At 32.6% G+C, this 23,405-nt stretch overlaps 1 protein-coding gene across 13 annotated transcripts in view; it reads right to left on the bottom strand.

The window, feature by feature from the left end:
- Window positions 1-23,405, bottom strand: part of KDM4C (lysine demethylase 4C) — a 433,156-nt gene that overhangs the window by 175,031 nt on the left and 234,720 nt on the right. For all 13 annotated transcript variants that reach the window (XM_074282887.1, XM_074282892.1, XM_074282890.1 and 10 more), the window contains 2 exons: window positions 20,733-21,100; window positions 10,199-10,319 (listed from right to left, as the gene is read on the bottom strand). In XM_074282887.1, coding sequence (XP_074138988.1) covers window positions 10,199-10,319; window positions 20,733-21,100 — 489 coding nt within the window. The remainder of the gene's footprint in view (window positions 1-10,198; window positions 10,320-20,732; window positions 21,101-23,405) is intronic.

Genomic DNA, 23,405 nt, shown 5'->3' with positions numbered 1-23,405 from the left:
ACACACACACACACACACACACACCATCTAAAATAATGTAAAACAACACAAAAAGACAATCAAGATAAAATTAATGGCATGGTCAAACTTAACCCTAAAGATCATATAATTGAATATATTTCTTTGATATTAATAGCTGAATTGGGAACTACAGAAATAGAATGTTATCTATGTGAACAGACACAGTCATTTTTTGTTTTGCATGACTGATTACTTCTTTATGACATAAGAGAATTCATTGTGGTAAGGAGTTCTGTCAATAAATATAAGGTATAAAAATAAAATGCAATAAAAAAATTTTAATTAAATATCATGCTTACCTTATAAGTGACATAATACATTTTTTTGTGATTTGGGCTTACACTGAAATAAATCTACAAGTGTGATATAGAGAAGTCTGGGAATTAAATTCCTGTCCTTTAAGCTACCAAGCACTTATCAGTTTACTTTATCAAAAGACAGGTAATCCCTCCAGATAGATAATATATTCATTTGAATTGCTAAATGGAGAAAGTCATCTAAAAAGTAATGTGAATTAAAGTGAGTGCTTTCAAGCTAACAACTAGATTCAATAAACTACACTGAGGTAGACTCAAGTTTTTCCAAGGAAAAGGTTAATTCATAATTCATGAATACCTCTGTATGGACAGCTTACTAAATACAGAAACCCAACTTAGTTACAAAAAAGCTTTATGGGAACAGAAAAAGTTATACATTATAGATAAATATAGATTATAATAATTTAAGTAATTAATAATCTCTATGAAGATTAAAATAGAAGCAAATGAATAATCAGTGACACAAGATAGTGACATGTAATGGGGGAAAAAATGTCAGGTGTCAATATATCAAAACAATAATTGTTATACTAATCATTTTGCTTTCAACTAAATACAGCATATTTGATTCAGATGCTATTTTTTTGGTGAGTAAATGTCGCTAATTCAGTATAATTAGATAACAAAATATGAAAAGAAAGCAAGATTATTTTTAAAAAATATTTCCTAGGGGCAGCAATGGATAGAGCACTAGCCCTGAAATCAGGAGGACCTGAGTTCAAATCAAGTCTCAAACACTTAACACTTCCTAGGTCTGTGACCTGGGCAAGTCAATTAACCCCAATTTCCTCAGCAAAAAAGAAAAAAATAAATAAACTATATATAATGACATAGGGCTTACAAGATGTTTTATATATGATACTCTATTTAATCCTCACAATGACCTTATGAAAGAAATACTCCTAATGTTAAGATCTCCATTTTACAGATGAAGAAACCGAAGTTCAGAGAGATAAAAATGAGTTGTCTATGGATACCCAATCTGAACTAGCTTGTATTGAAGCTAGTCCAACTGTAAAGCAGAACTGTATAATGACATAAGGCTTACAAAATGTTTTGTATATGCTACTCCATTTGAACTTCACAATGACCTTGTGAAGTACTACTAATGATATAATCCCCATTTTACAGATGAGTTAACTGAGGTTCAAAGAGGTAAAAATGAGTTGTCTTATAGATACCCAATCTGGACCGGCTCGCATTCATACTGAATGTGAAGCAAAATTGTAAACTTTGTAATTCCCTCAATGACACACACAAGTAAATCAATCTCTAGTTCATAAAGAACTAGACAATAACTAAAGACATGAGACTCTATGGATATGTTTTTAAGCTGACCTCTTCTATAGAGCATCAAGAACTAGTTGGTTCCACTAGAACTTCTAAGGAAGCACAGTAAGAAGGGAATCAGGGACAGAAACAGCTACACCCAGAGAAGGAACACTGGGAAATGAGTGTAAACTGTTGGCATTTTTGTTTTTCTTCCCAGGTTACTTTTACCTTCTGATCCAATTCTTCCTGTGCAACAAGAAATTCGGTTCTGCACATATATATTGTATCTAGGATATACTATAACATATCTAACATGTATAAGACTGCCTGCCATCTAGGGGAGGGGGTGGAGGGAAGGAAAGGAAAAATTGGAACAGAAGTGAGTGCAAGGGATTATATTGTAAAAAATTACCCATTCATATGTACTTTCAAAAAAAGTTATAATTATAAAATAAAAAATATTAAAAAAAGAGAGAATCAGGCAAAATTAACAGCCATAATTTATAACTACATATAGTTCTGAATGAAATTCCTAATCTATTTGAGCTTGCAAGTAATGTCCAATGTTTTATGTCAACATAATGCAGGAAAATATGACCTGCAACCAATCAATAAACATTCTAATCCAATGTACTTAGTAGTTCTGCTGAATCTACTGTTTTACTGCCTAAATGTGCAGAAACATAACTGTTCATATAAAAGTGTATTATCTTAAGTTAATAAGAAAGCATTGGAAAAAAAAAAGAGATTATATAAAAATATTAACATCTGAAGCATGACATTGATATATATACATATATGGTACTTTTTTTCCCAAAATTTTGCAGAATAAGTTTTTCTGAGAAGGTGAAAGGCTCATTGGTATCTGATATTCCTGTCCTTCACTATTCTGCTTTCAAATTAAACTCCAATGTAAACAAAGAAAAGGGAACTGGGGGGTAATGAAGGTTACTCTCATGCTTTTTCAAGAAATTCAATAGTGTTTTGAAGTATAAAAATATATTTTTTTTCTCTACAACAATCTTAAGATGTAAGGAATACAAACATTCAGAATATTTGGACTTACAAAGTACCTTTGAAATGTTTTTTTCCAATGCCCTTATTTTAAAAAGAAAGAAACTAAGATGCACATAGAGTAGCCCATAGTCATACCAGCAAGGATTCCTTTTAGCCCAGGCACACATGACTTCACATCTACAGTGTTTACCTTATCTCCACTTTCAGAGATGAGTAAATGGATTTGGAGAAGTACTATGAGGTACCCATTGTTTCAGAATGTTTACAGATTTCAGTCTGATTTTAAGCCTCATTCTCCTGGCATGAAGCCCAGGTGCTGCATTCTATACTTTTTTTCATAAAGGAAACCATTAATTAACTTATCTTTAGGCCATAGAACTGAGCTACTACTCAACAAAGCACAGAATTGCCAATATTTTCCAGTGTTTGTTCACCTATTTCTACATACAAATTCAAAACAAAAATATCACAATTAGACCTTAGGAAGTAGCACAGCATTGTGGATGGAGAGCCATAGCCACTTCAGGGATAAGCTTTCAGATCTGATTCTTAAACATTGTGGCTATATAACCCGAGACAAATCCCTTAACTTTTCATTGCTTAGCACTTAGTAAGAACCTAACATAAAAGTACATGAGTTGCATTATGCTAAGAGAAAGGCAACAATCTAATTTCAAACCATGGATATTTAGATAGAGAATTACAAACTGGTTATTAACCAGAGTGTACTTAGTATTACAAAATAATTTCCCTTTCAAGTGACAAAGAAATTATATCAAATTTTTTTCTTTTTCAGAATAAATTAGGAAGTGAAATTATTTTTAGTTATTTAAAAAATAAAAAACCACTTGTTGAAAATCTCAGCCAATCCTATTTAAAACATGCATGCATGTGCACACATACACAAGCATACACATACATCCCTCAAAAAATAACAAGAAATTAGTGACTATAATCATTGATAAGTATATAACTTGGATAACCAATTTAAAACATAATTAAGAAAAATACAACAAATGGGATGTGCACCAGATAAAATTAAAGGCTGACTAACAAAACTTTTTCCAGGAATATATAATTACAAAATAATAAAACATACATTTTTTCTTCATTGTAGCTGAAAATAAGAGTAAAGAATTGTCTTCACAAGAATAACCTCTAATTAAAAATACATCCCTTTCAACTTATCCCTTTGACATATTTAAATCTTTAATTATTTTACTAAATGAATTCAAATATTTATAGGCACTCTTATTTTAAATAAATTACTGTAACATTATCTGAAACCCATTCTCAATTTTAGCCCCTGAAGGCATGTAAACATTATAGAGATATGTATCATAGGCCTAAAATATCTCTAATTTCAAAAGATATGCTTAACATCTAAAATGAAGTACTCTGCTTGCTGAAAAAAAGACAAAGATAAAGAATTATAGTTACTAAGCTATTTTCACATCAAAGATATATACTTAGGTTTTACTTTGAACCTGATAAATGTTTATGGACTTGCAAATTTTTCTATAATAATGATAACGATAGCTGTTTTTAGAATACTATTACAATAGCAGTGTAGATAGTTTTCACTGTGGATGAAATTACAACATAACATTTTTATTCAACTGTAAAAAAAAAAAAAAAAAAAGGTATTTTTAGTCACCTATGTATTAAACAAAACATTAAAAGAAAATAATAATAGGAAAATACCAACTTGGTCCTCCAGATTCATTTTGATGTGAAATCTATTCAAAAGCTATAAAGAATGAGATAAGAATGTGATGCTGATGACAATGCTGTTAACTGGTATCATTATTACAATTGTTGAATACAACTGAAAATGGCTGAAGAGGGAGAACCTACCTATGAAATGGCAAACATTCAAAAGCCATAATCAAAAGGCCTCAGTAATCACCTTCTGCATGAACTAATCCAAGAATATGATGACAAAAAGCTGTCAAGAAGATTTGCTTGTGAAAACATAAGTGTTTAGGATGATAGCAAATCAGGCCAGGTCACTACCACCAGAAATTACAGAATGGTTATTCTCTAAGGTTTATAGATTTAGTGATCAATGTAGATTGTATAAAAAAATGGGACATACAATGCAATATCATTACTACAGAATCTATAGGCAAAGTACTTACCAAAGATCAGAAAAAGACCTATGTCAGGCTAGCACCCTTATATCATCAGGTTTAATGAGGGCACTAAATGAGGGCACTTACAGCCTCATTGGGCAGTATTAAAAAAAAAAATTTACTTAGCCATGTCATTAAAAAAAATTTGAAAAAGGAAACTACAAAACTAAACTTGAGTTGATGTGATTACCTTGTCACTATAATGGAAAAATGTCTGGGAAGCAAGACAAGGATTGTGGTAACTCATGCTCTCTTGGCACATCTATCGGGTCTGAAAAATTCTGATTTTAAGTGGGAGGTCTTTTATATATCCTTAAGTGACCAGGAATCCATCAAGAAGTTACCAGGAAGCTATGTCAAAAGAAATAGAGGTTAAAGCAGTGACTCTGGGACAAATGAGGGCCCGAGATCAGCTTTGTCAACTTTCAGGGAAAAATTAACCTAATCTATGTTGGCCAGGGCTGAGGGAATTCCTGGTAAATAATAGTCGGATTATACCTCGCAAGACATGATCTATGTGCTAGAATTATACATCAGAAAGTTGCTATTACTCAAGTGTTAGGTTCTTACTAAATACTAATGAGATAATGAGATGATAGGTTCTTACTAAGTGCTAAGTCAGTACTTGACAATTCTCTAGTTCCAGCCTTTACTGGGAGTTTATAACCCCTTCAAACTTCTGGGGAGGAGCTTACATGCTTAGGAGGAGCAAGTTCATTGGTTGAAGTAATTTTTCCCAGAAGCCCTTGCGTTATCCACGCCCATTCTCTGGAAGGATAAAAAAGGGCGGCACTCGAGAGATAGAGAGTCTTGTCTGGACCAGACTTGAAGCGGCTCTATGGAGGAAAGAAGAGTTTCTGTTCTATGCCAGAGTTGAGGCGGCTCTCTGGAGGAAGAAGTCTCTCCTCAAGACCCAGAGAGCGATTGGCAGTTTCTGGAGACAATAGAAATTGGCGCCCAATGTGGGGCAAGGACTTTTGCTTATCCTGACAAGGACTTATTCTGAGCTCTTCAGAGGAGCTAGACCACCTCAATTTATTTGTAAAGTGCTGTCGTCTCCAGAAGCTGCTGATCGCTCTCAGGAGGAGATCTGCTGTGTCAACTCAAATCTCTAACAGATTCTTCTTCCTTTAGAGAGCCATTGTCTCCAGACAGTTGCCGTCAACTCTAGTCCAGAGTAGTGATTTCCCTTCCTGCAGAGAGCTGCCTCAAATCTGATCCAGACAAGACTCTATCTCTAGAGTGCCGCCCTTTTTTATCATCCCAGAAAATGGGCGTGGGATAACGCAAGGGCTTCTGGGGAAAATTACTTCAACCAATGAACTTGCTCCTCTTAAGCATGCAAGCTCCTCCCCAGGAGGTCACAGAAGTAAAACTCCCAGTAAAGGCCGGAACTAGAGAATTGTCAAGTACCGACTTAGCACTTAGTAAGAACTGATCATCTCATAATCTCATTAGCACTTAGTAAGAACCTAACACTCAAGGAATGACAAACAACTAATCCTGATATTACAATTTCAGATTGCAAATAGCCTAGAGAACTTGATTGATAAATTCTACCTGAATAAGACAATTGTAGATTTAACAGTGGCCTGCATAAGCATAAACTAGATACATTAATGTTTTTAAATAGATGCTATCATTTTGAACCTTCATAATCTTTTAAACTATAAGGAACAAAAAAGTCTTTCAAAATATACAGACTTAGTTAAGACCAAAATTATGTGAAATCAAAACCATACAAATATATTATCACTAGATACAGAGCTAGCAGGGACCTAAGAGATCACTGAATTCAAAACACTCACTTTTAAATGAGAAAACTGAGACTTAAGAGAGACTGAATGCCTTTTCCAAGATCATAAAACTAGGGCCAGGGGTATGACTAGAAGCCAGGTCTTCCAAATTATAATCCAACCATCCTACTTTTTCATCATCCCTTTTGTCCTGTCTAACTAGAATTATGCCAGGGATGTTTTTAATGTTGAGAACATTCATCAGTAAAGAAGCATTTATTAAGTATTTATAGAGTGCCAAGTACTGTACTAAGCATTGGGCATACTAAAGAGGAAAACAAGTAAAAATGCCATCATATTGTCCTGAAGGCATTGAAAATTCTACTAGAAAGACAAAACACAAATAACTAAGTATATTAAGGTAGATAAATACAAATGAGAGACATAGTCAGAATGAAGGCACCAAGAGGAGGAAAAATGCAAGGAAAACTTGTGGAAGGTGGAATTTAAAGCAGGCGCAGGAGGCCATAGAGATAAAAAGGAAGAGCACTCCAGGAATAAAGGAAGATCCAGAGAAAAGGCATCAAGTCAGGTGATAGGATATCATGTCTGAGGAATACAAAGGAGGCAAGGACAGGAGGATCATAGCCTATATGGAGAGGATTAAAGTACAAGACTGTGGAAAAAACAGGGAGAGAGAAGGTAGGAAAGAACTTTCAAAGAGGCTACTTCAGTAGCTCAAGAGAGAGGTAATGAAGGTCTACATCAAGAGACAGAGAGATGTAAAACAAAAAAAGAAAAGTATATATTAAAAGAGATCATGAAGATTAAAGGAACAAGATTTGATAGTATAATTATATATGTGGAATAAGTTTCAGAGATGCAGATTGTTACCAAGTATAAGCCTGAGTGACTAGAATACTGGCGTCCTTAAAATAACCTCAAAGTTAGAAGTTTTGAGGTATTGAGCTGAGTTAGGTTTTGAGAGGAAAGATAATGAATTTATACATGTTAAATTTTAAATATTTGTTGGATATCCACTTTGAAATGTCCACTAGATAGTGGATGGTGTAAAATTCCAGTTTGGAAAATGGGTGTTGAGGAGCATCTAGGTAACAAAGTAGATAACAGCACCAGCCCTTAACTTAAGTCTTAACTTAAGACTTAAGTCAGGAGGACATGAATTCAAATCTGGTCTCAGAAACTTAATACTTTCTGTGTGACCCTAGGCAAGTCACTTAACACTAACTGTTCCAGCAAAAAATAAATAAATAAATGGATAGATAAATGAATGAATGAATAAAAACAAAAGCTAGCTATTATCTTTAAAAATTAGGTTGGGTTATTTAATCCTATAAATCATTCTTATACATACAATAACTTATCCCTGGGATCTGATGAGATCAATAAGCAATAAAGCACTTAAGGAGAAGGGAGTTCAGAAAAAAACTCTGAACAGCCACCATGAGTGTGTATAAGCTTCAGCTTATACTTATACTTCAGACTGAACAAGGTAGACTAAAGAACAGTCAGCTGGGAGGAGACTCAGGAGAAAACAGTATAATGAAAACTTAAAGGCAATAGGCCAACAGGAGAAAGACCAATAGTAGTATGAAAGACTACAAAGAGGGAAAGAAGAACGAGAACTGAGAAAAGTTCATTAGATTTGGCAATGAAAAGATCATGTATAATTTTGGACAAAACAGTTTCAATTGAATGATGAAATCACAAGCAAGAATTAGTGAAGGGGTTAAAATCAAATGAGAGGAGAGGAAATAAGAGATTTTTAGAGTAGAAAAATAACATAATACAGATCAATTAAAAAACATTAAGAACTTACTTTAGAATCAAGATGCTGAAAAATGAAGTAATTTTCTGATGTTTTAATTATTAATAGGCCATATTTATAAATTTCATCATTCAATTGAAACTGTTTTGTCCAAAATTATACATGATCTTTTCATTGCCAAATCTAATGAACTTTTATTTTATAAATTTAAGATTACACAGATTGTAGTCACTGTTCTTCTGATTTCCTCCAGGATCTTAAAAATCAGACCTGCTTATTGTGATGAGCATCCTACTGTTTTGGATAGAGTGATCGACTTATTCAGATTGCCTATATTCAAATTGAGGATCTGACAATAACTACTTGTACAGCCATAGACAAGTAACTTTAACTCTCTAAAATTCACTAGCTTCATCTATATAGATAACAGATTAATCTCTCATATTGTTGTGGCTCTCAAATAAAATAATTTAAAGCAATTCACAAATTTATCAAAGCTGTTAAACATTTCAAAGAGAATGAAGGGGTAGAGATAGCTTTTCAAAAGTTGAAATGAATGATGAAGTTGTTGTTTCCTGACAATATCTTGCTAGATAATGCACTGAACAAAAAATATATCTCAATACATTTATTAGTAAGAAAAGAAGCATGTGTCAAAATGGATAGATAGTTAAGACTGAAGACACATGCTAGGCTTGGGACCCTGGGTAAATAGCTTAACTTAAAGCCTTATGTAATATAAATTGCAGAAAAGTTGTCTATCAGCATTGGTAGAGAGAGTTTCAATACTAAGCATTCCCTAAAGTAATGAAATTGTGAGCCTACTCTCCACCCCCAAATGCACACTTTAAAAGCAGACATACATATGCTGTATCTGCATTCCATTATATCTCTTTCCCTACTCATCTCACTAGCCATTTCTCACAGAGATGTCAATAAAGTAATACTAGATCCCTAAAATAAATCGATTTAACTTTTTCCATTCATGGTTAGTGACAGTTGGACTCAGTACATTCAGTGCTAACAGGTCTTCTTTGAATACAGGTCTTTTCCAAAGCCTGTGAGGACAAAGCAAGTCATATTACCTCTAAGCCATATGGATATTTATAACATCATTCCCAGGCCATACAAATAGATCAACTTGATAGAACTTGAGCAGTAGGAAGTTGTAATACTTTGTTTTGAGCTATTATCACCTATAGTTGCATTAACAAATGATTCCGAGGACCTTATACAGCCTGCCAGCCTGACACTACCCACCCCTACGGGCAGACAATTCTCTAAATCTGTAAGTTGGTAAAACAAATTTGGTCATTTGGGAATTCCTGATTATCAATTAATCTTTTCCATTCATATTCATATTCATGGATTGAATAAAAACACAGAATCTAAGATGTGTGTCTGATGAACCTGTCAATATTCTCAGATATAGATTATCTTTAACAAGTATTTTCAGCTATATGTCTAAGCACAGTGTTTATACTAAGTAGGAACTTAATATGGACTAGATTACGTAGATTGTTTTGAAAATACAAGTACATTTTATCAAACAAAATGGGGCAAAAACTTACACCCTAAAAGCCTGAAACACAAGATTTCAAGAAATTCAGGATATTCAACAGTCAGATTGGCATTATTTCTAAATACGAGAGTTTTGTAAAATGAGATGAGAATCTTTCTTGTTACTCTTTCAATATACCGTACATATTTGAGGGCTATTAATTTTCTGATTTAAGAATGATTTTATTACAGAAGAATTTAAAGGCCTTTTATCACCAATTAAAGAAATTGAAAATATTGGAAAGGATGTTAAATTCTATTGTTTTACATAATTGTGTAGAATTTGCCACAAAGTCAAAGCATTTTTCTGTACTAAACACATGTAGACCTGGAAAGTCGTACAAGACTTACCTTCATCACTAGCTGCCTGCTGCTTTACTAGAGTCATTGGTGATCTGGCTGGAGGTTTACTCAATGGATGGCGCCAACTCTTGGAAGTTTTTGTTTCCCCTTCTCTTCTCTGACTACAAAACTAAAATAAGGAAAAACCAAACAGAGTTTAAGTCAGATTTACAGATATTTACTTTCATACTGGACAGTAGAGAATTATACCAAGAAAAAAATATAATGAATATCATTTCTTTTACAACTTGTATCTCCATTTGGGGCACATGAGCTGATGCTTTTTACACTTATGATGGAAACAGACATAAAGTAAAAGAAATAAAAATGAAGAATAAAAATTTTCTAGTTTATATTTAATAAGAAATTTTTCAGGAGCAATTTTATCAAGAAGACATTGAACGTACCTTCCGTTTCATCCTCAAAATACTTACTGAAAGGTGGGTTAAGTTTGTCAGACCCACAATATACTAACAAGTTCTCAATTTCTAAGAATTCTAATCTAAGCATAAAAAAATTTCATAGCTTTCTTTTTTCAAATGAAAGTAGTCAAAGTAACTATGTTTATCTTATTCCTATTTTTCATTGAACATCTTGTGGTTCCTTTCATCTTTCCATTGGGGGATTGCAAAGCTCTTGGAAACCTGTTTCCCATCCTAATATCTATGCCATCCCTGCATAGACATAAAAATTAATTAACACTACTACAAAAACCAGAACATGATTTCGCTGCCATGAAACCATTTTAAATTTGTTTCCCAAAACCTTGCTCAGGATGTTTAAAAGTATTTGATGAAAAGGATAGAATCACTTCAAAAAATAGTTTCTAATGTGTTTTACAGTAATAGAACTTTTGAATCCAGGTTAGGGCTTAAAATAAGGATTAGATTCAGTACATCATTAGTCCCAGACAAGAAAGAAACAGCTGATGATACATATGAAGAGGTTTTACAATTTTAAATAGAAAAGCAATCAGGGCAGCTAGTGGCGAAGTGGATAGAGCACCAGCCTTGAATTCAGGAGGACCGGAGTTCAAATCTGGTCTCAGATACTTAACACTTCCTAGCTGTGTGACCCTGGGAAAGTCACTTAACCCCAGCCTCAGGGGGGGAGGGGAATAGAAAAGCAATCAATTACTTTCTTCAGACAAGAAAGAAAGGCACATAATGCTTTCCTCTCTATCTGCTGGAGAAAAAAAAAAGGCAAATGGAAAAAGGGCTAAATGGGAGATCAATTTGTCAATTCCATCACAAATGGTAAAAGAAAAGCAGGAGTAGAAATTATTCTAATGATCTGAAAGTGAAATGGCTTTGATAAGGAGTATATTATACCAATCTAATAAAAATCTGAGAATACCACTAATATGAAAAAGTTGTGGTAGTGGAAAATAAGTTTAAAATGAAAACATAAAATATCTAATTACACCTACATATTGATATAAAATTTGGTTCAAAATACTTACAAAGTAATTTAGCAATATTGTTTATTATAATATTTTGTTATTATTGACAATATTGTAAAAATATTGATATACTTTTTATAACTATGAGGCAGCAGGACCTTGAATGGTCTGTGATCCCTCTAAAACTGCAGAATGAAAACTAACTAAACCCTCTCATGATCTGTGATTCTTGCTCATAATCTCCCCAAACCCCTTCACATAGGGCTGACCCAATGCATAAGGGTAACATCCTCTGGATGACATGTATAACAAAAGAGTACAAACAATATCTGAAAGTCATCCATCACTCTTCTTATATGACCGCTACTTTTCTGGTCACACATCAATGTTTGCATCCATTATGATGATTTTGTTACACAGTTCTTGGTGGGTATTTTTTTTTATTTTATATTTTATATTACCTTCAACTTCAATTCTTAGGAGACTGATATACTCTGTAACTCATAGCCATAAAGTAACAATAGAAAAATATTGTGTTGTGATTTTTTTAATGGCCTCTTTTTTCAAAAAAGGAAGCTTGGGGATCATTAAAAACACTGAAAACTTTTCCAAGAAAAATCTAGGCCATTCTATTCCTTCATTTCAATTATGAGGCTATCATTGCATTAATTCATATTGACTAGCCAAGATATATGTTGTGATGAACCAACACTTGATTATCCATCCAATACTAGCATAATCTGGAAAATACATACTTTTCATCAACTTGGTTTTCCTAGTATGGATAATCTGTGTGCATTTTAGAAGTGATTATGGCTATCTTATAAAAAGTTAAGAGTTTTTAAATGTTTATCTTTGTATATCTATGCTTAGTGAAATGCCTGGGACTTTGTAGAAGCTTAATAAATGATGACTGAATAAAAGTGAAATAAATCTTATTTAGGAAGCTCTGTAATACTGTAGACCTTAGTGGAATCAACACAGGATAACTGACAAAAGCACTTGAAGAATAGTATCATCTTTAAGAAATCTCTCTTTCACTTGGATTTTCTTCTTTATCTCTTAAATATGATGAAATGGAGAAGTTATGATTGTAGTATAATTAAAATATTTATAGAATTTTTAAAGTAGAAGGAATTTCAGAGGAATCACCTAAGGTGATCTGTAGGCAGGCAATATTGAGTCCAGCTTTTCTTTCTTCCTGTCTTTCTCTCCCCGCCTCCCACTGTGTCTGTCTGTCTCTCTCTCTCTCTCTCTCTCTCTCTCTCTCTCTCTCTCTCTCTCTCTCTCTCTCCACACACACACACACACACACACAAATTTTCACCCTTGTCTCACTCCTTCAAAGTTTCATCTGCTGACTTACTCAATTACAAACATCTAAAGAACTAAACCTGAAAACTCAGTTATAAAATAAGTTAGCAATATCATACAGCGGTTACATTAGCAAAGCCAAAAATAGAGATCCTATTTCTCTAGGACTTTAAGGTTTACAAGGCATTTTCCTTACAAAATTCCTATGAGGTTGGTAATTGGAGATATTACAATCTTCATTCCAGAAGAGGATGTAAAAACTTTAAATAGTTAAAAGCCTGGACTAAAGTCACAGCAAGAATTGCTGAAGCCAGAAGTTAAAACAAAATTTCTAACATTACATCTCTTCCTAGTGATTCTCAAAGCATAATAAAATAATTATATTTCTTTCCTAACAGTTTAATTTTACTTTGATATAAAAAAAATAAAGAAAAAGTGTTGTGTCCTAATAGTTAAAAACAAAAACAAACACAAAATAATAATGGGAATGCTGGAGTAAATTTTGACTAAATTAAGTCAATGCTTGACCTAAAGAAAAGTCTTTCTTTAAGGTTATTAATAGAACAAGAGATAAACCATATTTATTTTGTACAAATTATCATTAATAATGGGTGCCTGTTCTTGCTAGTGTGATTTTCATATAAGGAACAGTGGTCAAAGGATCAGAAAATGAAAATTATCTGTGTTGATATTATTTATCTGTATTTCCTCTTGTCCTTTAAAACTGTAATTTCTTACAAAATACAGCTACTTTTATTCTAGACATTTCTTAGAAGGGGAGTTGAAGTGGCCACTCAGTTCATTCTATAGTACTAACATTCATTTTTGCATGTTGTCAGTTTATATTTAGAAAAATAACCAATTACACAATAGCAAAAAAAAAAAAAAAAAAAAACTCTTAATCTTTTCAATTTGCAAGTAGAGGTTAAATAATTGATATATCATAGTTTAGTTTACCATCCAGATATTATATTTTTCCCATTCAATATTTTCATAATTATAAATGGAACTATCATTTTATATACACATCTTTTTCTTTTTTTTACAAGGGATACAATTTTTGGAATCATTCAACTACTTCTTTTCAAATAAACTGCACTAACAATTTTAGATACTGTAAGATACAAAATGAATAAGGCTTGTGATCAAAATAGAAGTTCCTTAAAGTTTAATATTGATCAGAAAGTGTTAATAATAGATGCAGAGTCCACCACAGAATCTCAGCCTTGAAGGAATTACAGATGTCATCTAGTTCAAACCATACATGGGACAGGAATCCCTCCTACATCCCTATAAATAGAAATCCAGTATCTACTAGAAAAACTTCCAACGACTAATGAAGCACCACTTCTCAAAGACAGACTACTTTACTTTTGTGCATCTCTAATTATTACAAAAGTATTTCTGGCTCCTCTACACCTTCAACTCATAGAATGCTATATTTTCCTGAGGAAATGGGGGTTAAGTGACTTTCCCAGACTCACATAGCTAGGAAATCACATTTGAACTCAGATCCTCCTGACTTCAGGGCTGGTGTTCTATCCACTGTACCAACTAGCTATCTCTAATTGAATCTTCTTTATCACACATATTACTCAAATTGTCTAGCTTCTGTACTCTGGCTAAATTCTCAAAATTTTTCTTTTACTTGAAACTCAAATGTCTCACATGAAGACTATTTCTCTCCAAATTCTACCCACAGTGAAGACGCTACTTATCCAGCTCTTTAATCATACCAAAATAAGGAGAGTGAAAAGAAGGAATTTTTAAGAATTTTCCAGCTTCAAGAACTGCCTAATGTCTACTCTAGCCAGTATTGAAAACTTCAGAGAATCTTTTTTTAATTAAATAAAAATTGTTTTTATTTTTTTTTTAATTCCAACTTTTTTGTGTCCTAGTTTACAATATAAAATATAGGATATAAATAAAGCCTTGGGTTAGGAAAACCTGGATTCAAGTATCACCTCTGACATACATGATCTGGGACACTGAAAAAGGCTCACTGTCTCAGGTAAATCTCTAAGCATTAATTTCAGAATGCCTGCCAATCTGTACAGGTTGATTTAAAAAAAGTTCCCAATATATTCCTAGGAAAGGAGGGTAAAGGGAGGGGAGAGGAAGAGAGAAAAGGGGATGAGGGAGAATAGAAAGTCAGATAGAGAGGGATAAAAGTTAAACCTGAAATAATAAGACAATTATTAAACATGAGAGTAACTAACACTGGTGCAGTGGAAAAATCAGGTCTGGAATTAGAAAGACTCCCCTTCCAGAGTTCAAATCTAGCCTACGATACATACTAGCTGTTTAAACATGGGCAATTCACTCAACCATCTTTGTCTCATCTTATCTGGAAAATATTCTAGAGAAGGACATGTCAAGTCTTTTCTAAGAAAACTCCAAATGAGATCTAGAAGAAACTAAAAATCAAGTCAGTTAGCTTGATGTATAAAGTCTTCATAAGCTTGCCCCTTCCTTCCTGATTAAAATTTTCTCCTCTCCATGTAGTGACAGACTTCCTTGATATTCCATGCACATGACACTTTACCTCAGGTAAATTAATTTTCACTGATTGATTGCCATTCACTCCTAAAATCATTTCCTTATTCATCTCTGCTTCCTGTATTCTCTGGATTTATTCAAATTTTAATTAAAATCTACCCAACTACAGAAATCTTCCCAATCTTCCTTAATGCAAGTACCCTCCCTCCGGGATGTTCAATTTATCCTATATATTGATTTTTCATAAGTGTTTGTATGTTGTCTCCCCATTAAACTATTAGGTCTCGGAGAGCATGGACTGTTTTTGGCTTTCTTTGTATCCCTAGCACTGAGTACTGTACCTAGAATATAGCAAGAACCATGGTTGACCTGGTTTGTTGTTTATTTTAAAAAAATCAGAATTAGCAACATTAGCATTCAGGAATGACTTAGATTAGTCTTGAAAGTGAGACAAAGACTGCTTGCTTTGTGACCCCTTTTACCTTGCTTAGTATAATATCTGGACCTGCAGCTACTCTATGTAATCTAAAGAAATGAGACTAATTGAAATTACACCTATCTCTGTCAGAGCTAGAAAGAAAAGAAATATAGTAAATTAATCACTCCTCTGCTTAACTGTCAGTGGTAAATAAATGAGGAAAACTAAGTAGATTTTCTACAATGAGCAAAAGCCTCATTCATTCTAGAAAAGATGCAATGAAAACAATGGTTACCTTTTACACTGTGCCCACAGAAAATAACTTTACTAATAATTCTTCATTTATTCAGCATTGTCAGCGAAGAAATGTTTGCTAAAAATAATAAAGCAAATCTATTTATGCGCCAAAATTATTAGTAGCTAGATGATATAGTGCATGAAGTAATGTTTCTGCAGTGTACATGTACTAGGCAACTTGTGTCACAGATGTTTCTCAATTTCCTCATCTGCAAAGTAGAGGATTTAGATTCAGAGGCATCCATCCAGGGTGCTTTCTAATCCTAATTCTATAGTCTTATGATACTACTTAATTTCAATAAGTTTACCTTATTTAAATTTTTCAAAAGTGTAGCATATAACTCCCTGCCTTTTTAATCAGAAGACACAACATAATTTGATCTCTTATTGATAATTCAGTATAAGTATTAATTTGTTGCAATAATGAAGCCTTCCTTCAAGCATGACTGAAATGGAAGGAACTTCTTGCTTCTAAATCATATTACTCTGGATACATATTGGTAGTTTTAGATTTACTCTTTAATTTTTCTTTCCACTCTTTTGATGCCAACATGACATTTTCCCTAAGAATTCCTTTTAGCCCTCCCTCTGAATTCATTCCCTTCTAATATCCTGTGGATTAAGAAACCAGAAAAACAAAGTTTTTGTATTAGATTAGAGACAGAAATTTTTTAATGAAATCCTGAAGACCTTTTTTACAAAATAAAATATATTGGAGTTAGTGCTTTATCTTTTCAAAAACTATTTCAAGGGAGGGAGAACGAAAAGGGGGACACTACTTCTTTTTCCTTTACTTTCAGATTCTCAGAAAATTGATATTAACGTGAGTGAGTCCCTAACTTTCAAATAAAGACATCACATATAAAATATATATCAGAAATTACCTTGTATTTGGATTTAAAAATATACTTAAAAATTCCTATATTTTTCTAATCATGGATGTTCAAATTTAGGCAAGATACAGCAGAAAGCAAGCTCCCTGAGGACAGAGACTTAAATATTTGTCTTTGGAGTCCTCTGTAACTACTATAGTGACTGATGCTTAGAAGAAATATAATGACTACTTGATAAATATAATTTAATTAAACCATTACTTATTTAGCTCAGCTTTCACTTATAAAATAATATTTATACTATCATATCTCACAGAATTATAACAATCAAATGAAATAAATTATATAAAATACATAAAGCAAAAATATTTAAAAATCAGCTATATTTATTAAAAGAATATATTCCTATATGATATAGCCTGTTAAGTTATTAAAACATTTTATGAAATTCACTTCATTTAAAAAAGGCAACTTTAAAAATGTATATGAAATTGCCAAAAAAACAGGTTTAAAGAAAAAAACAGGAATAATATTTGTATATTATACCCAAAAAAGAGACTGCCCACTTTACTCTGTTCAGTTTTAGAACTTGCATTGAGTTGAAAAAGGATTATCATCTTAACATATAATAGTCCTCAAAGCAAATTCTTTCAGATACTCAAATCCAGGCTACCGTAACAGTATTAAGAAAACCATACCTCTTGTGGCTCTCATTTTTGATGAAATGCTGAAGACAAGAGGTTCAAGCTACAACAATTTTGTGAAATTTCCTCTTTATTCAAGGGCTTCAATAACTACAATCTACATGCAATTACATGAAGAAAATGCTGATATTTCACAAATTGAATTGGGACAGTCTCCAAGACTGACTATACAATAATGACAAAGTGGGAATATTTATTGTAAGGGTCTTACACATACATGGTCAATGTCTGGAGAAGGTTTCACAGGGGAAAAACAAGTGTTACTGGGCATGTTCATTTATTTAAATATACTTTTGTGATTTAAAACTGTACCATAATTGCTATAAAAAATGCCTACAAATAATCTATATAAATCATATACAAAACACACATAAGAAATGTTAAATACTCCAAAAGATTAATTTGTAAATCCTATCTATACTCTAGGATGTTTATTCCCCACCACTCCCTCTCAACTTTCTTCACTCCCTTATAAACTTGTTTTTACCCCTGTTATTATGCTGATATTACTCTTTGAATGGTCAACTGTCATATTATCTAATTATTTTCTTGCAGTAAATGATGACTTTTTAACTGTAAGGAAAAAACTACAGGATGTGGTATAAGAAAAAAATCTGAGGCTGGATCCTAAGTCTAACAAACATTTAATAGTTTTGTGACTATGCAAGAGTTGCTTAATTTGTCTACACTTCTATATTTTAAGCCATAAAAAAGGGAGGATAAGACCGATTTTTATATTAAGATTTTACAACTGCTTTACATACATTAGTACAAAAGCAATTGTTATTCTCATTTAACAGATGAGAATGAAGAACAAGAAATTAGAGACAATGATATATGTCTAAGGGAAAAAAAATAACCAGTCCTCTGACTATAATGTTCTCCATACCAAACTGCCATTTCACATCAAAAAATAAAGCTCTAATTTTTTGCACTTGGACCCAGAGCAAAGAAAGATTTTGTGTTAACTAAAGACACATATAATAAAAAGTATTTGAAAACCATTTCTTATGAAGAATTAAATGATGGATAATAAAAGGCTCATAATAGCCTAAAGAACTGTCTAATAAGAGAGATATAGTTATATAGAAAAAAATCAGAGGCTGAAATTGGAAGCTATGTAAAAGCAGATTTCAATTCAACATAAAAGCTTTCTTATAAGCAAGTTTATCAAATGAATAGCTACCTCAGAAAGAAGGTTGGCTGACTATCATAGATGTTCTAACTTATAGAAAAAAATCTTGCAGTGGAATGCAGGTTAAATTAGATGACTTTGGTCTCTTTCAATTCTGAGTCTAAGTTTCTAAATTCTTTGAAAAGGAGGAGAAAGAAAAGGAAGAGAAATATCACTATGGCAGTGAATACCACAGATCAACAAGACCACGTTTTTAACTTGAAAGTGCAAATAGTAAAGTTTGTGGAATAAAATGCATAAACCTGTTCATGTTATGAGCAACTTAATTGAAAAAACAAATCAACTCGCACAATATTTTTAAGAAAGAAAAGCTATATTGGGCATCTGAACTAAGAGGTCATTTTTTTCAGTGTTGATTATTTCAAATCTTTCCAAGAACATGTAATATCATCATTGGGTCTACTATCTTTTATTTATATATTGTACATCATAGTTTCCCAAGGACTCAGTTTTAGACTATAATCATGTTTGCATAGTTGAAAAAATAATCATACAATGGTAATTAAATGTCTGATGAATGGTCTCTGAATTAACAAGACCAAACACCAGACAATAGGTAAGATATACAATCTATCTCTGGACTGATACTCAAAAGTTTTTACAGTTTGGTAGATAAAGCCTGCTAGAACTTTTGTACCACTGGCACGGTCTTTAAGAATCCAGGGTAATGTGCATGCCAAAATATGGAGCATCATATATAAAACATTTTGTAAGCCCTATGTCATTATATATAGTTAATTTTTTTCTTTTTTTCTGAGGCAATTGGGGTTAAGTGACTTGCCCAGGGTCACACAGCCAGGAAATATTAGGTGTCTGAGGCCAAATTTGAACTCAGGTCCTCCTGACATTGGGGCTGCTGTTCTATCCACTTCAACACCTAGCTACCCTAACAGAACAACTGTTAAATGGCTCTTTTATGGGGAGCTGAGAAAGAAAGAAGAAAGCAGATATGGCCCTAAGCTCTTTGCCATTGAGAACTGGTAAACCAAGAAATAACAACTTTGGCTGCTATTCCCTAAAGACTGGCTAGATTTAATGGAAACTAGGAGAGAAATGTTGATGTTCATTCTAAATTTATTACAATTTTGATAAAAATCCTACCTCCAAGCTAAAGAAATTTAATGAAGAGAGGAGCACTTCTTCAGATCTGGCTTCTAATTATTGCCAGAAAAGAAACAACATGATATACACACAGGTCTGAATTCTGGCTCTGTTTCTTAATACTTGTGTGACCTTAGTTACTTTTCTGGGTCACAGTTTTTCTCTTCTAAAAAATAAGGATTTTGGACTAAGCAAACTCAAAGGTGTCAACCTGAAATCACCAAAACATGTAATTTTTAGCTGACAAAAACAAAAAAGGGGAAAAAGATAGGAAGACTAAAAGAAGAGAAAATATAAAATGCAAAGTAACTTATTAGAAGTCCCGCCAATAATGGTTTGCTTTGCTAGGGGTGAGGAAAAAAAAAAAAAAAAAAAAAAAAAAAGGGAAGGGGAGGAAGAGGGCCTACATGTTTGGAAGGAGAGCAAAAGCTGAATTGACATTAAAATCCTTTACTTAAAATTTCCTCAGTTTTATGCCCTTGTAGAAGTTGTTCAAAGGGCAATGCCTAGCAAAGTAGCACTTGATAAATATTTGTTGAATAGAAGTGAAATTAGGCAACAGCTATCAAATATAATTATCAAAATAAGAGAATGTTTCAAACTTTGTGAGCATAACAAAATCAGTGCTACTGAGAGCAATTAATTTCCCTCAATCTATGGGAATATTATTAATATGCTATTCATACTACCTGAAAATATTTGACAAAAACATATTTCAGACATTTCAGAAATGTCTCACTAGATTATAAATGCAGTAAAAGCAGAGAATTTTCCACATACACTTGGAATTTTCAAGCCATTTCTTTCTCCTTTGGTTACAGCTGGGATTTCTCCCGGTTCTAAGCCGCTTTCACTGCTTTCTAGGTCACTGTCATCTTCGTCAGTGGAGATACTACTACTTTCTTCTTTTTCCAGGCTCTCAGCTTCAGAAGAGACAGACTCACATGACTTTGGTCGTGAAACAGGCTGCTCACATTCTCTCTCAGATTTAAAATTGTCTTCTTTTATACATTCCAAAGAGAGAGGTATAGAGACAGAAGATTCCATGGGATCAGAAGCAGCAATAGTGGAATCCACTTTGTCATCCTCATGTTTTATTTCCTGCTTTACAGAATCAGGGTAGAAAGATGTGCTTAAGCCACTGCTTTCTGGAGAAGAAGAAAACATGGATTATTAATAAAGTTCATAGTATGTCATTATCATATAATATTTTTGTACAATCAAGTACTGAATATCAATTTCATAATTGCACTGGGTTTTGTCAAAATTAATGATCCTTTCAGTAAACATTCTTGCATAAGCTAAGATGAAAAGATGGAACAATCCATTTTAAATCAAGTGATCAATAAACTAAATGGCAAGTTATCTAGGGCTACTAAGCTTTTAATGTTAAATTTATTATTATATAAAATGTAGTAATAAATAAAAAACTAAAGAAGTGAAACACTTAAAGGAATTGAGAAATTTGAAAATCAGTGATGATACTATTAATTTTGTGGCACTAATTTTGTAGATTTTTATTTTAAAAGCTCTGTTCTCAGATTTGAGTAAGCAACAAAGACACATAATTCAGATCTCTAGACTAAAAATCGTCAACTGTATTTATTATTCATATATGGCGTTAGTATTTGTTAGAGAGAAGAACAAAATAGAAATATTATGCTCAAAAAATAGGAGAGCAGGAAAAAGGATCTCCTAGAAATGATTCCCAAAGCTGTCACAGTAACAATTTATCATTTTACGCTTAAATAGGGCATTGAGATCCATAGACAAATAATTTTTTTCCTAAACAGTAATCCAAAGAACTATCAAAATTGCTCAGCCTAGAAAATGAAGACAAACAGTACAGATAAAGGCATAAAGGACCAGCAACACATTTCTTACAAATGTCCTGAAAACAGCAACAATATTTTACCCATGTACTTATCCCAATTTTTCTTCTTTTTACTCAGTTTCCTCTTTCTTTTTTCTTTCCTTTTTTAATTCCTTCCTCCCTCTCATTCCCATGCATACATGCAGTCTGTCCTGCCATCCTGAGACAGTATAATTGAGTGGTAGAAAGTGTTAGATTTGAAGTAAAAGAAATGGAATTCAAATCCTAGCTCTATCAACTGATTAATCAACTATGTATTTACCCCAGTTTCCTCAGGGTAATTAGAAAGCAAGGCAATACCAGCCTGCCTTTCTCTTCTCAATCTAGGATCCCATAATTCTATGACATTGATGCCAAAAACCAAGCTAGTGTGGGTCACATATCAGAAGAGTAAGTACAAAATCGTTCTGAATGACAGCTTAAAAAGCTGGCCAATTCTGGAAGAGTAGTAAAAAACCTTCTTTGGTATGGCAATCATTTAGATGGCAGTTGTTCATGACAATCAAGTTTGGCTGTTTGATAATGAAGAAATCAGAATATTCGGTTAAAACATTTTATTCTCCTTCTGAGGTCTCCTAATTAGACAGTATTTACAATTCTCTAAAACAGGCTTACATCTGTTAAAAAACAAGTCTCATTCAAAAAGAATCCCATGCCCTGGTGATTAAAAACCAAAATGACAAAGTCTAAAAAAATTATTCTTATATGGGAATTCGGATTCCAATGCTTATCAGCTATGACATGATCTTTCTCATCTAAATAAATAAAGATACTTGTACTATCTAATTCTCAGGATGATTTGTTTAAAAAAAAAAAAAAAAGCTATGTATATCTTTTAAAGTTCTATATAAAAATGAACAATTATCATAAGTAAATAATAATGTTATAAGAAGGAAGAAAGCCAAATATTGAGATATATTGGAGTTAAGTTTACTCACAATTTGCATTTACAAAAAAATCGATGAAATTAGGATTGCCCTTTGACTATATTTCTTCATTATATTCAAACTAAAATTCAGTAAATTATAAAATTTGGAAGCTAAGAAAAAAAATTTTTTTTTAAGCTCACCCAAAGAAAAAAATAAGAAGACATGCCCTGCTTAAAGAGTGAGGATGAAGGGTGGCAGAAAGTAGTATTAAAGTACAGGAACAACATATAATTTTAAGTAAATGGATAATATCATTTGCTTTACTGACTCCTTATGTAGTTTGTTATTTTATTTCTCCTCAAAGTTTCATCAGAAAACTGTTGGGTACTATATAGTGGTCCATTTTGCTATAAACTGAAAAACATCTGTTAAAAAAAAAAAAAAAAGACTAAAATCTATTATTTGTAAAGACACATGCAGGCCAATAAAATCATAGATCTTTGCGATGTTTTACACTTCAAGTTCCAATCCACTGAAGGAATTAATATTCATACAGAATGGAATAGATAAAATCTGAGGTCAAAGTATTGAAACAAATGTTAAATAATAAAGTGTCATTATTTATTTTGTTCATAAGTCTACTTTATGAAGGTGGTTGTTTCTAATGCTTAGTGACTTCATTTTTCATGTTTTTTTTACATGTTTCTTACT

Source organism: Sminthopsis crassicaudata, chromosome 1 (genome assembly GCF_048593235.1).
Source record: "Sminthopsis crassicaudata isolate SCR6 chromosome 1, ASM4859323v1, whole genome shotgun sequence".
NCBI lineage: Eukaryota > Metazoa > Chordata > Mammalia > Dasyuromorphia > Dasyuridae > Sminthopsis > Sminthopsis crassicaudata.
Note: the sequence above shows the minus strand (reverse complement) of the source record. Positions and strands in the feature narration are given on the sequence as shown.